The following is an 18,851-nucleotide window of genomic DNA, read 5'->3' as shown; positions in this document are numbered from 1 at the left end:
GCGGGTGGGGAGCTACAGAACTTCAGAAGGATGCTACACTTCCATTGCTTCTGCCACTGGTCCACTTTAAAGAGAGTGCAAATCAGAGAAGATACACTGGGGGGATATACAAAGCAAGAAACTCAACCCAGGAACCCATCCTCAGGGAAAAGGCATTAGCCCCCCCCACACACACACACATACACACACACACATATATACACGAATACAATGAATACTGGATATAGGCCTGACCCTGTATTATGACTCTGTGTTGAAAATGCACATAGGTTGTGATATTTTAAGTTAATATTAGATACTAAGGTGTATATATATAACTTTAAAAAAAATTTGACTCAATTGTTTCCTAAAAACTAACCTACAGAGTCAAAATCCTAAGATTTGTCTTTCAGGGACAAAAAAATAGGTTGCATTTCTGTGTAAACAACTCTAATAGTATTAATCGATGAAGATGTAATTATAATACCTACATATACAACTATGTTGTACTTTCACATTTTAATTTTATTTATTTATGTATATGGGCGTTTTGTTTGCATCATGTATGTCTGTGTAGTGTGTGCATGCCTAGTGCCCTTGGAGGCCCGAAGAGGGTACCGGATCCCCTGGGACAGGAGTTATGAATGGTTGTCAGCTACCATGTGGATGCTGGAAATTGAACCCATGTCCTCTGGAAGAGCAGCTAGTGCTCCAATATACTGTACTTTCAAACAATCAAGAGATTGGTTGATTCAACAGTATCACAAAGCTTTGTGTTCTTACCTTTATCTGTCCCTATGACTTAAAGAATTTTGTTTACTTGGGACATTTTTTTCAGTCTCTGGTACCTTTCTAATGCTGTTTTATAATAATTAAAATATTTTTTAATTTTCTGTATAACTGTATAACTGTTTTAATACAGTTCCTCATGTTGTGGTGACCCCCAACCATAAAACTATTTCTGTTGCTACTTCAGAATGTAACTTTGCTTCTGTTATGAATTGCAACATAAATATCGGATATGCGGGATATCTGATATGTGACCCCAAAAGAGTCACGACTCACAAGTTGAAAACTGCTGCTCTACTAGAACCAGAAAAGAGATGCCCATAAGCACATATACAACATTCACCATCAAAGGACAGATCTTTATACACTGATAATGACAAAAACATCTGGGAGATCAATTGAGGCAATAGTCGATAAAATTTTGAAAATATAGGTTAAAAGGCTGGCCCTCAGACTGTACAGCTTTCTTTTTCCTTTTTCCTACTGAAGCAAACTGCAAATGCAGCATAGAATCCAGTTGGAAGTAAGCAGAAAAAAATCTGGAATTGCATGTGATGGCCAGTGGTGGTGGCCAATAGCTCATGTCCTCTAGGTGAATATAGTCACAAGTGCAGCAATTGTTCCTCAAGGACAACCCATGGCCCTTTCCTCACCCTTGACAAGCAAAAGTGTACAGTATTTCTCAGGAATGTATTGATCATGTTTCTTGTCCTTGATTTGTGTTCTTAAAGCATTATTATGACAGTGAAGGAAAAAATCATCTATGACAGGACCATTTTCAATTCTTTCTCCCTTTCAATCTTGGATCACATGTATATAGATCTATTTCACATGATTATATCCTAGTGTATGCAATTTTCTGTTCTAATCTGTTCATTTATTTCGCAACAAACTGTTTTATAGTTCCATTTATTCACTTACTTATTCAACAAGCATTTATCAAGGTACATATTAGGATTCAGGCACTACTCCAGGTACCACAAATACAAAGACAGATAAAAGCCAGGTCTATGCCATTGAAAAACTCTCAGCTAGGAGGAATATAACCAATAATTATAATGCAAAACATCATCATAAATCAATATTTAAAGGCCTCTGTGTGAACCATTTTAATGGCTTCATGTCTTCTAGCTAGGTAATACAACTTAATTTCTTTTCTTGATTATTTTTCATTATTATAAACACTGCTACAATTAACATATTTTTCTGTTGTACATTTTTTTAACCATTTTCTGCAGATAAATTCTTAGTAATGAAATCAGAGTTATAATTTTATTCATATTTTTATAGCTATTGGCATTCTTTCATGTAAGTATCATACAACTATACAAATTCACCACTTACACTAGGCATTGCCAACAGTCTGACCAGTAGATATTTTTTTTATTTTAATGATATGAAACCTACTAATTACTATCTTAATTTACATTTCTTTAATAAACAGCAAGGTGAGATATTTTCACATAGTTAAAATTTTTTCTAGGTCTAGACATGGTAATACATACCTGTAACTCAACACTCAGAAGACTAAAACAGCAAGAACCCAAGCTCAAAGCCAGCTTGGGCTACCAGTGAATCGTTGTCTCAAAACAATAACAAAAATAAAAATACTATTCTCCCTTGTGGGATTTGAATTTATGGCAAATTCATGTATCATTTGGCATTGCTCTAACAGCTTCCTCATATTTTTTGTTTGTTTGTTTTTTAAGATAGGGTCTCACTATGTAGCTCAGGCTGGCCTGGAAATCAAGAGATCCTGCTTCTTCTGCCTCTAGAGTGCTGGGATTAAAAGCATATGCCACCTTATCTTGTACCTTAATATAATTTTCATATGCTATATTTATACATTTTATAACTTACTACATTTTTTCCTATTTGTTGTTCTCTTTGTTTAATTACCTCAAATCATATACTAATTTTTAACGTTTTTATTAGTCACATCTATTTTATCATAGAGTTTCTTCCGTAGGTCTGATCTTAAGAAATTTGCCCATCATTATATTATGTTCTGTTCAGCTATCTATTCATTCCTTACCCTTTTAACTTTCAATAAATGTTTCCTATGTGCCCTGCTTGACATCGGATATTTTTAAAGACTGACTAACATATTAGCACAAATTACCTAAAACTTAGAAACAAAGGGGGTTAAAGCACATAATGATGAGAACACCATTAACTGCTTCTCTAGAGACACATATCTTTGTTTGACAAGAAAAACAAAAGCAATGCAAGTGATTCTTACCAGGCTACAATAAGAACAGACTGACTAGCAGAGATGCAAATGATCTGTCCTCTAGAAAAGATAACCCCAAAGGTCTCAGTTTAATTGTTGTACTGGTCATAACAGAGTTTGAAATCTAAGTCAGCCATCTTCATCAAGTTACTCATCCCTTCCATCTTTATCAAAGCTTTGTTCTTTCACAGTTCTTTTGGAGCCAACCTTCCCATCTTATAGATCTCTTACTGGTGGGGTAAGGCCAGGTTAGGTTTCAATGAGTCTGGAAATCTGGCTTCTGTTAACAGTTCTACCACTTGCACCCACATGACAGCTCACTTCCAGACCACCTCGACTTCCACCCTGTTTTCTATAAACCATGAGCTTCTGTAACGTCAACTGATAGCCAGGAAATACAAGCAAGTGGAAAACTTATTTCTTTCTATACAAAGAGCCAAACACTGAAGCAGAATGAATGATGATGTTATAAATCCAAGGCACAAGATGCTCAAAGCCTGGGGGAGCAGAGCCCAAGCAGCCCACCCCGTATCTCTAGGAACATTTAAATACTAGTAAGGTTCAGTTTGGATAGATAGGATCAAACTTTCAAAGGAAAATGGCACAGGAGACTGAGGGTGTCCCCAGTCAATGGATCTGGCTTTGCCCCTTAGCCCTGCCTTATAGCTGAAAGTTTTTTGTGTCCCACTTAGTCCGCAGCTGCTTAGACCCAAGTAAACACACAGAGGCTTATATTAATTATAACTGCTTGGCCATTAGTTTAGGCCTACCACTGACTAGCTCTTACACCTAAACTCAGCCCATTTCTATTAATCTATATGTCGCCACATGTTCTGTGGCTTTACTTGTGTGTCATTACAGGCTGCTCCCTGGACAGTGGGCTGGTGTCTACTCACTCAGTTTCCTCTTCCCAGAATTCTCCTTGTCTGCTTATCCCACCTATACATCCTGCCTGGCTACTGGCCAATCAGCGTTTTATTAAACTAGTGTACAAAAGCATTATCCCACAGCACTGCCTCTGCTAGAATATTTTGAGGGTCTTTGTGCATCTACACCATAAAGTGATCAGGATGATTAAGTTGGCTAATGTGTGAAGAACATCATCATAGAGCTAGAAGTGTAGCTCATATGTGAGGCCTAGTGTTCCACACCAGAACAACAACGAAAGTACTATAGGCAGCAAGTAAGTCTTGGGTGAATGTGTGTTGTTGACATGAACATGGCCCTATCAAAGACTCCAATGCCTCAGACCCATGGAAGTGACAAAAACTTCGCCAGCTGAGGCTCATAGAAATGACAAAGTCTTCCTCTGGTCAGAGCACAAATGTTGACAATGAGTGCAGAAAATGTCCACTGTAGCTTTCTTCCCCATCTCCCATGTTTATAGCCTGACGACTGCTCCCTACAGACTGCACCCACTGAGATTTGCTAAACTGGTCTTCTTGCCCAGCTGTATAAAATACCCTGCCTCCCCCTTTATCTATATGTAATGATGCCACCTCCTTGCTAAACTGTATGCAATGACCCGCTTCCCTGATCAATTGTGTATAATAAATACACTAAGTTGGTTTTTTTTTTGTTTTTTTTTTGGGGGGGGGTTGGGGTGGTTGCACCTGCAGCTTCTCCATTAAAGAGCCCAGTCCACTCAATCCAAGATTTTCTATGGGTCTCTGTGTTTGTCATGTCTTCATCCCCTTGCCACCCCCAGTCAGGACCCAAGCTATGCAAGAACACAGAAACAAAACAAAAAGCTTATCATACCTGTCACATACTTGGTCTTCTAATAAATGCCACATGCCTCTTTCAATTCTCTCTAAATCCAGTATTCTCCACAATGAAAAGTGAACCCCTACTCTAAAGATGAATCCCTGTTATTGTGACCAGGGTCCATCAAAAGTAAACAAAAGTAACAAAAGTAAACAGGAATGAGACAACATTGAAATTCCAAAGGTATGTCACAAAGACAATGGCTTCAGATGGCTCCACATCTGACCCCCACCTGGCCTAAAGGAATTCCTCTGACAAAACCAATTTCCCCAGAGACTCAACTAGATGATCTCTGGAGTCTCTTTGAGTCTGAACATCCATTGCCAAGGCCAATGGGCCTGCGCATCTGCAGCAAGGGTTCTTCATGGCTGGATGCACAGGTGGGTCTGATAGCCACATGAGGCATCAATGTCACTCAACCACTTGCTTACCTCTCCTACAACCTCTATGATGTCCCCGACTTTCAGCTCAAGCTCATCGTCATTCTGGGGCAGGTAGCTGAATGCCACCTGGCATCGGCGTCTCCGTCGATCGCCTGGATGGGAAAAGCAAAATATTTAGATACAGTTCTTCTCTCACATCCCACACTAAGGTTTTAAAGAGAGGCTTCCTAGGCATGCAGGCAAAGTAAGCTGATTTGTCTCAAATATGCTTTCTGGGGCATGGCTAGAGGCACAGCAGCCCTGGTCTCTTACAGAGGCATTAGAAAGCAGAGCGATGCTTCTTGGTGTTTTGAAAAGCTGCTGGGTCAGAAACCCATGGATATGAGAAACTGATCCATTGGTGCAGAAGGCAAAAACCCCACCCCGAAGCACTGGAGCACAGTGTTGCCTTAGACACACTTCCATACATGATGGTACTTTCTATTTGCTGCTGTTGATTTATAATGAAAGCTGATGTGATATGCTAAAGAAACCAGAATGGTCTACTTCTGATGCTAGCAAGGCAAAGAGCATTTCCCCCAAGTGTGCAAAGTAAATGAGAAAGTGTCCTGGCATTTCTCTTATTAATGTCACCCTTTCAACACACTGGACCTGGAGCCTGATAACCCAAAGCCAATTTGATTTCTACTATTCTTGGTACCATTTCAAAAGTCCCACAGGGTTCAACATAGCCATCTGTGTCCCAGGGGATGCATTAGCAAGATCCCTGGCTGCTTTCACAGAACCCACCCAGGCAAGTCAAGGTTAAAAGTCAGAGCCATACTTCATTTAGAGGACACTCAGGGTTACACCATGTCATTTACACAATGGGTCACACCAGGGAGCCTCTGACTTGAAGCTGGTACAAATACAGATGCTACTGTCTACAGAACATCCATACTGCCTATTGCATTGTGGGCATAAAAAACATGCATGTGGAATGGCATGCAGCACTGGTAGTAGAAGCCAGGGCAAGGTAGGTACATGAGGGCTAAGAACTGAGATAGGCATTGCTCACAGCTGACCAGCTCACATCATTCCTTCACGCCACTACATGGCCTAGAAAATCACCAGGATCATCGACTTCAAAGAAGTGCACGTAGAAAGCCAGCATTATTTCTGGGTACTGCCCCTGGAGACTCTTTTTCTTTTCTAAGCTTTTCCCTGAAAAAGGAAGTCCCTGTAGGGGTGATTACAGAGTACATTAGTCCTACCCCCACCATGACATCACACAAAAGGGAACGTGTTGGAACTACATCTACAGGCTCCCTGATCAATATTTTTCAAAAGCCAGTGACCTAGTTCTTGCTTTCATTTTTCTCTGTGTGGACCTCCCTAAGGAAGAACAGGGTTGAACACAAAGAGGAGGGCAGAAGTTCAGAATCAATATCTTGTCTAATCACAGCTTCGGCTACTACACTAATGAGCTCCACCTTTCTGCACAAAGTCACACGCTACTGAATCTTAATAAGAACAAACTCAGAGCTCACAGGCACATCCTAGGCTAGCAATGTGTCCTGTCAGCTGTAAGGAGGGCCTGGCCCTGCGTGGGCTAAGGACCCATTGCTTATTGCTTCTCCAAAGAACAAGGCTAGCCGACTGGTACTTCAGGGGAACATGTGCTGTCACGAAGTTGGGGATGATCGGACACAACTGTAATCCCAGAGCTCAGAGGGCTGAGGCAGGAGGATCCTAAGTTTCAGGCCAGTGCAGGTTATTCAGTAAGATTCTATTTCCAAAACAAAAACAAAAGCCGACCACTACTGCTCTATAGTTCCCAACAATACAGAAGGAAATTCAAGTTCTGGACATGGTGAAAGATACACAATTCTCACTCTAACAAAGAAAATCTCCATGACAAGGCAATTGTGGTACTCCTCTCTGGCCCCCTGGCCCATATATGTACCTTAGGATGAAGTTCTATGAGTTTTCAATGCCTAAGTTTTCTTTCATTGCAGGGGATGGAAGAACTATGCGGGCACCACAGTGTGCCCTCAGAGGTCAGAAAACAACCTGTGCAGGTGGGTTCTCTCCTTCTGCCATGTAGATCCTGAGCACTGAACTCAAGTCATCAGCTTAGTGGCAGGTGCCTTTATGTACGGAGCCGTCTCATTAGCCCTCCATCATCTAATTTGATGCTGAAATGAACTCTGAAGACACAACTCTAAGCATGAAACAAAATAACAAATGTCTGAAAACCGATATAACCACAGAAACCACCAAATCCAGACCAAAGGGACTTAATACCCAAAGCCCCAGAGGGTTCTAGCTGAAGCCATAAAATTTAGATACAATTGTTAAGGGAAGGGGGAGGGTAGATTATATGTAAAATGAAGTAGTGAAGCGGAATACTATGGGCAGAAAGGTTTAAGCAGAGAGGTGTGAGAGTAGTGGGGAACTTAGGCGGTGAGGGGGAAGGGTAACCCAAATGAAGATGATATCACAGGTCACATGGAACCTTAGTACTCATATCCTGACGTAAAAAAATGAGTGGAAGAGCCTGGCAGTGGTGGCCCATACCTTGAATCCCAGCACTCAGGAGGCAGAGGCAGGCGGATCTCTGAGTTTGAGGCTAGCCTGGTCTACAAAGTGAGTTCCAGGACAGCCAGGGCTGTTACACAGAGGAACCCTGCCTCAAAAAATAAAATTTAAGGGCTGGAGAGATGGCTCAGAGGTTAAGAGCACCGACTGTTCTTCCAGAGGTCCTGAGTTCAATTCCCAGCACCCACATGGTGGCTCACAACCATCTGTAATGAGATCTGGCTCCCTCTTCTGTGTACATAATAAATAAATAAATTTAAAAAAAAAAATAAAATAAAATAAAATTTAAAAAAATGAGTGGGAGGATAGTAAAACACGTGTGAAATGAGAAAAAAAGGGGGTACTGAGGATTAAAGGGTTAACTGGGGATGGGAAGGAGGAACAGGAGAGAGGAGGTGGTACTGGATGGTTAAACCAAAACAAAGAATCCATGAAAAAGCTTTATAGAAACTCACTAGTTAGTGAACAAGTTCCAAAAGACATTTTTGTTGTATTTTTGTCCTGCATGGGTAGATGATATCACTCTCAGAAGGCAGTGGTTACCAAATAAAAATCACAGTACAAGACATGGGATACTTCTGCATAAGTTATTGGTCAGGAAGGCCCCAGATCCCCAAAACAACACAGACTAGTGTCATTGCCCTTAATTAGCCTCCATAACTACATGGTTAGACCCTTATTGCTGAAGGCTGCAGAACATAAAAAAAACCAATCTCACCAACGAGAAAACTTGCAGTTTGACTCGCTTCCATAGTGCCAGAAGGTGCTGTGCACGCTGCTGCTGGAGGAAAGGCATCAACGTTCTTACCCAGTGCTGGACTCTGCATGCTGTGATGCTGACCTACCAGGCGGGCTGTGTCCACTGGTACAGCAGTAGCATGGCTGTCATGAGGTAGCCTGACAAAACCACTGCTTTAGGACTGTATTTGAGGCCTGATGCACAGGAGGAATTTCATGCCTAGTATTGTAACCCTGGTCAAATATCCATGAATGGGGAGGTCATGGGCTCTAGAGTAGAAGCTGTTGTTGTTACTCTTATACTCATGCTATTAAATTTCTTTCCAAATACTTGTGTTTAAATTCATAGACCTCAGTTACACTCAAAATAGTTTCTTTTTGCCATGGACAACAGTCATCGGATGTATAACTGGTTAAAGTGCTGATAATATGAGACTGAGTTTTCAGCCCCATGGGACATCTACATTAACCCCACTACCAAGGCTCAGAGAATGTAGGAACCAGAGGTTGGGAGGAGTGCTGGGAAATGTGGTCTTTTCATCATGACGCGGCTACTGCAATCATGAACTTAAAGCAGTTGTGATTACCTGAACAAGACCTACACAAGAGCAAGCCAGCCGGAATTCCGCCATAAATGATCTTCATGTTCCAGCACTTAGGAACTGCTGTCAATGAATAGTGGAGGGAGAATCATTCTCTTCTGAGGGGATGGCCATGGGTAGGAGGCACAGCTGTATCTGATGGGAATGGCAGATGTCTTAAAGTAAGCACAGCTGCTTGATAAAGATGCAGCAAGCTGAGCCACATGATGGCTGCCATGCCACCTTTGGATTTCATCTCCACCTGTTGCATTCTTGGAAGACTTTGTTTTGTTTTGTTTTTTCAGACAGTTTTTCTCTGTGTAGCTTTGGTGCCTGTCCTGAAACTCACTCTGTAGTCTAGGCTGGCCTCAAACTCACAGAGATCCTCCTGCCTCTGCCTCCCAAGTGCTGGGATTAAAGGCATGCACCACCACTGCCCAGCCTAGGAAGATTTTTAATATTTGCACAATTTGGGGAAATTGGATTGGTGGAAAATTTCTTATGAATTATTTATGCCTTTCCCCAGGAGTGCTGCTTCTAAGCTTCCCCAGGTAAGTCCTGAACATACTCCCCCTCCTGCTTTTAATGAAATAGCCTTATCTACTTGAAGGTCTTCCTTACACCTTGGAGGTTGTGACACAGATAAAGAAGTCAGAGGTCTCTTTATGAGGCTATGAGACATTTTGGAAACATCTGTCCTTGTACTTACTGAGGAACAAGACTGTCAAAACAAGGTAAACTTTAAAAGGTCAGTAAGATTCAGTGGGCTAGGGGAGTTGGTCACAGTTCAGATTGCAAGCCTCTTCCCACTATACACTCAGGCAATTACATGGCAGATATAGTAATAAAGTCAGATTAGCTGAAGTTATCTCTGCCCTACACAGACACTTATATTGATGAGAAAAGCATGGAGTGGAAATATGATAAAATAATGAGATGTCAGGACCTCCCTTTCTTAGAAAAGTTAGCACATGCAAAGTCACTGTGATATATTGTGACTAAAAAACAACAGAATGTCAGGATTAGACATATAAACAAATTCTATAAAAATGTAAAATATAAACATTGTATTATGCTAGAATTTGAATAATAACTGCAGCAGCTTTGGCCTGAGAATTTTCTTGAGCCCTCTGACCATTAAGAGTTAATAATACACTACTTGGGACATGGCAATATGCCCAGTCTGGCTTGAAGATTTTGTTTTGGTCTAGCATCCTTGAAGTAACCAAAGCTATCAGCCTGAGAACAGGCTGTCGTATGCCTCTAGATTCTTAAAAATTGGGTTATGGGTTAATGAGTAAAAATGATAACTCTGTTCATCAATGTTGTCAAAACTTGAGGGAAAATGATTGGAAATGATAACTCTTTTCTGTCATAGTTTATTAATGATGACTAAAAGATGAGCAAGAAAAGGTGAAACACATGTCCAAAACCAAAAATGATATGCTCTATGTTTTGGAACAACATGAATCTATCCCTGCTTACTAAATGTTATATAAATAAAAAAGCACTCTGGTTGCTAATGAGTCAGGCTGCAAGATTCTCCCAATCATCATGCCTGGCTCATTCCTTCCCCCATGACTCCTTACATCCTCTGCTGGGACTTGGCCACTGCTGAGGATGGCTCCCAGAGGGTAGGTTTCCCATTCTCCAGTGGAATGCCCCCCCCCACATGCACACATGAGTAGCACTAATTGAACTTAGTGGATTATCAAAAGTACAAAGACATGAAGTTGGTAGAAGGTGTTGGGGATGACATGAGAGAGTTGGAGGGAAGAAATGGGAGGGTAGATATGATTATATCTCATCAGATTCTCAAAAATAAAGTTATAGGTAAATAAGGCTCAGTGATTAAGAATACGTGCCACTCTTGCAGAGGACTTGGGTTCAGTTCACAGCACCCATATATGGTAAAGCCAAGTCTAGGGGACCCAACATCTTCTTCTGCCTTCTCAAACACCTGCATGCGCCCATGGTGCACATACATACACTTAGGCACACACACATATATACATAAAACCACATGAATAAATATTTTCCTAAATGTAAAATGTAGCACCTAGCCCAACACTGTACAAATGGCAAAGGCCACAGTGATATATTCTTAGATAAAAGACTATTATAACAGGTTTAGGACCTGGAACAGAATCATCTGACTTCACCTCAACCAAATCTATGCATTTGAGACCTTAAAGGCTTACATGGTACAAAAACAATGATGAATTCACTAATCAGGCTAGTCTATATTTCTTAAATGATTCTGAGGAGGTTACTTAACTGGTGCCATAAAATCCTATAATGCACACTGTCAACATACTAAGAAATGCCCCCAGAAGGCACAAAGAAAGGATTCAGAGGCAGCTGATGCTAAAGGTCACCTGACTTGAACCCATGCAGAAAGTCTTATTTTCCCTACATGAGGCTAGCTCATGATCATTTTTTCTTTGTTTTCATTTCTTTGTTTGAACCAGGGTCTCTCTAGTTAGTCCAGACTAGCCTCAAATCCACAATCCTCCTGTCTTTGCCTTCCAAGTGCTGGGATTACAGGCATGGGGCATCACACCTCCTGATATCCATATCACTGTATCTCAACCACATGAGTTATAAATAAAAGAGCTGGAATGAGCAACCATTTTGCAAATGAGGATACCAAAAGATCAGTGATTTACTCAGGATCACTAAGCTCATAAGTGGCAGTATATCCTTGGCCTGTGTTCTGAGGTCTCTCTTCAGTCCTAGATGAACTGAATCAATTCACTAGTCCCAAATTCTCTGGAATCTGTATCAGCTGCTTCCTGTAACACTGTGACATCGCCCCAACTCTTCACTCTGGCTTTCATTAGAAAGTTCCTGAACTGCAGGCCTCCTGTTTTTCTGGGCCTCAGCTCTGTATATCAACATGAGTGCTGGCTTCATGTTTACACCAGTGTGGGTGTAAAGAGGAACACCAACTTGGGAGAAATTGTGTTTCAACTGCATTCACCTATCATAACACAGAGAGTTTCAGGGTGTCTCTTACCATTTTTTCTTGCCCTACATTTCACTGGCATTTACTATCGAATCACGACCTTCCTTGAAAAGGTAGGTACAATGACCAATTCCTTCTGAGGGGTTTTTGTCTTTGATCTTGAGAACTGGAAACAAACATGACTTGCCCACATCTGGAATTTGGAATCTCTTACTTTCAGTCACCATCTTCCTGCTCAGACCAACTTGTGACACACATAATAAGCAGAGCCAACAAAATACACACACACACACACACACACACACACACACACACACACACACACACACACACACCTACATTAGGAAAACTAGAAAGTGCATTGTAAGTGTTTTCCATTATTCATGGCAATACCACTGCCACTGCTTATGCCAGTCACTTACGTGTTTTCAAGGCAAGGCTACTTGAACTTCTCATGCTTAACTGAAAGAAGGAATAGACATAATGCACATGCAAATATGTATGCATACATGGCTTAACAAAAAAGTAGAAAGAAGAAGAATGTTACGATGCATATTTGCTACATTTCTACTTAATAGCCTTATAGCATGTTGGTCCTAAAATACACATGCATGAGTATGCACTCATATGCAAGAAAATGTACACAGACATATAGCAAGGCAGGCACAACCTCAACTCTCTCACTAGAGCTAACAGCCACATTCCATTCCTACAATAATTTGATTAATAAAATAATATCAGCTAACATTTATAAAGCACTTATCCTCAATGCTTATGACTATTAGATACTTTACCTGTATTGTGACATTTCATTTCAGATTGATCTCTAGGTAGAATGCTGGCTCTCTTTTTATAGACATTGAGTTTCGGGAGGACATAGCAATCAATTATTTCACCAGAGATTTTATAGCTTATAAGTAAAGGCTTAGTATTTCAAACCTTTGACATAATTCTAGAGAATATGCTGCCCATCCATCTGGCTTTTCTTAAAATGAATCTCAGCTCTGTCTTGTGGCTTCAGAAAGAGCCATGTGTAGGGGGGAGGGGGTAAAAGGCCGAGGGTAAAAGTGTTTTGATCCTCAGAATCCACATAAAGGGAGAAGGAAAAGGAGAAAACTGACTCCACAAAGCTGTACACACACACACACACACACACACACACACACACACACACACACACACACACACCCCAAAATAATAGTAGTGGTGGTAGTAGTAGTTGTAGTCGTAGAGGTAGTAATATTTTTGAAGAACTGGATGGGCTAACAGAGTACATGGCTAAGAGTTGAAACCAGAAAGTGAAAAGACCTAAATCCCAAACATTTCCAGCAGGTACTGGGAACTAGGGCCTAGAGGACCCTGTCTTAAATGAAATTCACCAGTTATGTGGAGATACATTGCAGTATATTCTCCTTCTCTAAAAAGGAAATGGCTGAAATTGGAAACCACACCATGACTCCAGTCTCAGAACAAGGCACATACTGATGTGACCCTTCATCCTATAGTCTTGTGGCATGTGAAAAACTACATCAAATCTGTTCAATGACCAAAAAAATAGAACAAATAACACCATGAACAGAAAGAAAGTCTTTTGGTCAACTGACAATTCCTAACACTCACACAATCTGCTTTTTAACACTCTACATCTACGAACAGAAGGAAACTATAAGGGCTTAAATTATTTAATGTTTGGATACTGGAGATGTAGTGTGCTCGCTTAGCATGAAAAAGTGCTGGGTTTAACCCCAACACCACATAAACTAGGTATGGTGATACACTGGCACATGATTGTAACCAGACGGGGAGGGAGAGAGAGAGAGAGAGAGAGAGAGAGAGAGAGAGAGAGAGAGAGAGAGAGAGAGAGAGAGAGAGAGAGAGAGAGAGACTGACTTAGTAAACAAATTACTAAGTTAAAGTCAAAAAGGAAAATCAGAAGCCCCCAATTTCCTGTTTACAGGGTTACTTCTGGCATATTCCCTAGACTGTTCCGGGAACCACCTCTACCAGAATCTTAAAGTGCAGGTTAGACCTATTGAACATTTCTGTGGTAGGGCCAGGGACCTGCTGTCTCTCCACGGGGTAATTCTCACAAAAATCTAAACCTGAGGTAATGACTCAGCACCACAATTTTTAGGCAATAGAAAAACACCTTAGGAGAACAGGCAATCAATCACTCCTTGGGGGGCACAAAGCCATTGATTCTCAGTCTTGGCTACACACTGACATCACCTAGGGACCTTTCAGGAAACGACTGATACCTTCCTAAATGGCAGTCCCTGAGGAACTAGATTTCCACAGAAAACATTTTCTTCCAGTGCTGGTGAAAAGAAAATACCAGATGAGACTAAAATGGTTGTGTCAAAATTTATGAAAGGCCACAAGAATCAGCTTTGCAGGCCTCCCAGTGGCACCTGTGGGACCAGGATGGCATGTACTGAGGGGTGTATTACAATTTGTCTGATATGTTCAACAGGTGGCAAGCTAGATAGGCAGGCAGATAAGAGGAGAGAGTTATGGAGTGAGAAGCAAAAGCTCTTTCTGGAACAAAAGAATATTGACTTATAACATAAAGCAATGTAGACATATATGATCTCAATTTTTAGACATCATAGTAACCATTGATTGTGGCAAGAATCAATGTCTCCTGAAACCACTGTGTGAATGCTTACTGAAGATGAGGATATTTAAAGAACCTCCAGGTATCTCCCTCAAATTGCCATAAATTACAAAAGGAAAACAGTCCTCTTAGAATGGAGAAAGCTGGCAGGCACAGCCTTACCCAAATGAGCAAAGTTAACATCACGGATCGATCGAGAGGCAACCTGACATATACCACGTGTCTCCTAATCAGCTGTAGCTACAGAATGCTGGGCAAAAACACAGGCTTCAGTTTAGCCAGCAGGACACCAAAGTGAGGGACAGTCTACCAAAACTGCCCTGACTTTTTTTTTTTTATTAAAGTCTGTGTCACAAAATATTTCTGAAGGGTAGGGAACTACTCCACTGTCAAAAAATAAAACAAAACAAAACAACACCAAAAAAAAAAAACCCTAAAACAAAACAAAAAACCTGATGGCCCACAAATGGGATTCCCGTGTGTGCAAAGATGTGTGTCTCGGTGTCTATATGCATTTCTTGTGCATTTTCTTTAACTCTTTTCCTTGCTCGGTGTTTTGTCCTATTCCAATTTGTTTGTGTTTGTTTTATTCTATTCTTATTCCGTAGATGCCTGTTTGTTTTCTCACTAGAGACAGAAAGGGAGTGGGGGGGGGGCAGATAGGAAACAACAATCAGAATATATTGTATGAAAATAAATTTCTTTTCAAAAATGAAATAAAACATAAAGACAAATAAGTGGATACCCCAATAAATATATTTAAACGTTAAATGTAATTAGTGAGACTTTTGTGAGCATTATCACATGGAGAGACAGCAGGTGCCTGGCCCCACCACATAAATTATTGGGGGTACTGGGGAAAATTGAGGATGCGCTAATTCTAGATAATCATGTTACATTAATCCTCCTTTTCCTGAGCATGTTAATTCTATTGCAGTTACACCACACAATGCCTTTGATTTTCAGAAATACATTCTGAAGTACTTAGGGACAGTGTCCTGATGTTTGTAACTTACTCTGAATTTAAGAAAAAGCAAAAGAGGGGTGACAATGGAGAATCGATGTGAGTCTACCAGTATTGTTAAATTTTCTGTAATTGAAAATTTGTTTGAGCACATTTCTGAGGGAAAAAAGAAAGAAATGCCTGTGGTCTAAAATGTAGTCTGGGCACGTGAATTTTTAGAAGCTTCCGGAGTGACACTAACATGCAGCCAATGTGGACGAACATCTAGACTGATGTATTGTTCAAAGAATATCAAGATTATCATGTTACTGTAGTGCCCATGTTCAGTATCTTTTCCAGCAAGGACGAGAAGACATATGACTCAATACCCACAGTGTTAACATATAACCCAGCTAAATGCTGCCATGGTGTGGTTGTATTTCACAGTTGTACTAAGTAGTTCTGAGCTTTGGACATGTACTCTTGGGAACAAGAGAACAAAGAAGACAAAGAATCTGGCATGGTGCATTAGGGGGGTGCAACAACTCCCCAAGTTAATGAGCAATATGTCAGCTTCTCAAAGAAGCTGTCCTTGAGGTGGGAGCTTCCATTTATGTGAGAAGGCAGAATTCTCATCACAGGATGGAAAAGCAATATAAGCCAAATAAATCAATGTGGAGACTAGCACATGCCACTTTAGACATGGAGTGGATTCTGGATGAAAGGGAAGAGGTGTGCACTCCGCACCATGCCCTTCACTAGCAATATTGCCACTTATCAGACTGTCTCAATGTGCTGCATCTCAGAGGAAGGGCACTTCAGAAGGCAAGCAGACTCCAGAACAAAAGGGACCGCCTAGGTCTTTCTCTGCCAAGCCTTCTTGGCTGCAACTGGACTGCTGCAGTGGCACTAGGCAGGGTGGAATCTAATCAGCACTGCCAGGTCTGTGGAGTCCCGAGAAATGAGCCCGCTTTGTTCCTAAAGGGATATACACAGTCAACAGCTCTGTATGGCAGAAACCAGGAAATCCATTTGTGGGCTACTTCAAAGGCGAGGGCTGTGAGGAAAGCGGTGAAAGCTATTCTAGTCCTTACTTTGTCCCAGAAGGAAAATGTAGACACAGTGGGGATTCATTTCTTAGGGCCTCTGAGCCATGGAAGGTGATAAGGGAGACAGACAGAGCCGATCATTACATAAGAAAAATCCACTTCATCTTGCTGGATATGAAGGAAATGAACATCTAACATCTTCTATGTAAAGGAACTATGTTTACTCTCAAGACCTAAGTCCTTTCCCTCAATTCCTCACACCAAACAGTTGACCACACCTTTAGGGACAAACAGCAAAAAGACTAACTTGTCTAAGGCACATGAATTAGGTATCAATCCAAGATACTGCTAAGAAGGAAGCTAAGACAGAATCTCTGTGGGGCACCGTGGGTGTCAAGAATAAGGACTTCATTTTAGAGACAATGAGAAATGGGTGAAAAATCTCTGGATAGGGAAGCATGGAATAAAGAGTGACAAAACAATTTATAGGAAAGTGGTTGGTGTCAGAGATGTGGGGAATGGCTTGGGAGTGATAGCCCTAAATCAGGTGAACTGCGCAAGAGAAATGAAAGGCAGACATAAAGCCTCAAAACCACAGTGGGAGGAATCATCTACCAAGGAAGCAAGGCAGTCATGAATGCAGATAAACACAGTACCATCATCAGTTGATGAAATCTGCTGCCTCCTTTGGAGCCAGTGACCCTCTCTTACTTGTCCTTGATCCCAGCATATAGACCAGAGTGTGTCTGGCAAATGAATGGATTAATCAACTAGTGAATACTTCCTACTCATATTGCCTATGGGTCATCATTTTGTGAATACAAATTCCCAGACATTCCAAGAGGCACTAGAAGGACGGAAATGGTAGAGGAAAGGCAAGATAATGTTTCCTCATGATGCTAAACAGAGACCCTAACATATGTCTACTTAAAACACAATGACATCAACTGCACATAGTGTCATAGGCCTATAATCCTAGCAATTTGGAGTCAGATACTGGAGTGCTGCAAGCTAAAGGTCAGCTTGGTCTACACAGTGAGTTCCAAGGCAGCCAAGGCTACTTAATGAGAACCCCCCTTAAAAAAGAAACAAAAGGTAAGTAGTGTCTTGAATTGTTGACACTATGGGAAGGGAAATGGGGCAGATATTGTAGTGTTGCCATTGTCCCTCATTCTCCACCAGAATGCAACACACACACACACACACACACACACACACACACAAAATCTGTGAACTTATATAATAATCTATTCCTAACTATGAACAGAAAAATCATGCATTGGTCCTCTAAAAGACAGAAAGCATTTGTTTTAGATAGCCAGGACATATGTGTCAAAAGGTTTGGGACAGCATTGTTTCTAATAGCACAGAGATCTACATGTAAAACATTCTGGATGTCCACTAAGATGGGAGGGCCTGAATAAATCATGGAATATTTAATAATTAAATACAAGACACTGCACAAACACTGATGTGAAAAGGTGTCCATAACATATCAAAAGACCAAATATCATATGGAGACACACATTCTCTAACTGTAAGTGCCATTACTATCTTACTTATGCCTCATCACCCAGGATCTAGCTCAGAGCATGAACTCAGAAAATGTTTATTGATAAATAAATGAATCCATTCAGCTATCAATCTGTGAAGGCCTAATACAGTCCATGAATGAAAGAGAACATGTGTATACAGACATATTTGTGTAAGCACAGAAATTGATGTGGAAAACAATACCACCAAAGTAATGATAATAGTTGGGAGTGAGGCATAAAGATTCATTTAAGTGCTTTTGCATATCAATCTGATTTTATAAAGAACATATAATATGCTGAAATATGTTTCATTTCAAACAACATCAGTTATCAGATAAAATAATTACCTTGTTTTATGAAGCTCATCTTCATAGATGCTTAACTTGCTTAAATTACATTAATGGCAAGTTCCTATTTCACAAGTAAATAAGTACTAATTGAATCAGACAAAACAGATGCATTTATTTCACAGGCTGAATGACAAGGGGGTTTCTGACCACCCTATGGCAAGAAGCCCATTAAGACAGCAGGAGATGTGAGCTCAAAGAGCTCCCCATCTATCTCATACTCATCAGCATTCCAATCAGATTGCTGTTAGTATCCTAAGGAGACCACAGGATCCCATCAGAGCCAATCTGATTGCTTTCCCGGGCCTGACTCTTCCCCACCTACTTAGCTGGCTGTCCCTG

General features: G+C 40.8%; 1 protein-coding gene across 9 annotated transcripts in view; it reads right to left on the bottom strand.

Moving 5' to 3' along the window:
• The window catches only part of Sh3kbp1 (SH3 domain containing kinase binding protein 1), a 352,120-nt gene that overhangs the window by 167,894 nt on the left and 165,375 nt on the right, over window positions 1–18,851 (bottom strand). For all 9 annotated transcript variants that reach the window (XM_015992132.3, XM_015992129.3, XM_006973237.4 and 6 more), the window contains one exon: window positions 5,200–5,303. In XM_015992132.3, coding sequence (XP_015847618.1) covers window positions 5,200–5,303 — 104 coding nt within the window. The remainder of the gene's footprint in view (window positions 1–5,199; window positions 5,304–18,851) is intronic.

The sequence above is a fragment of the Peromyscus maniculatus genome, chromosome X, assembly GCF_049852395.1.
Source record: "Peromyscus maniculatus bairdii isolate BWxNUB_F1_BW_parent chromosome X, HU_Pman_BW_mat_3.1, whole genome shotgun sequence".
NCBI lineage: Eukaryota > Metazoa > Chordata > Mammalia > Rodentia > Cricetidae > Peromyscus > Peromyscus maniculatus.
The sequence above is the reverse complement of the archived record's forward strand: the minus strand, read 5'-3'. Positions and strand labels throughout refer to the sequence as shown.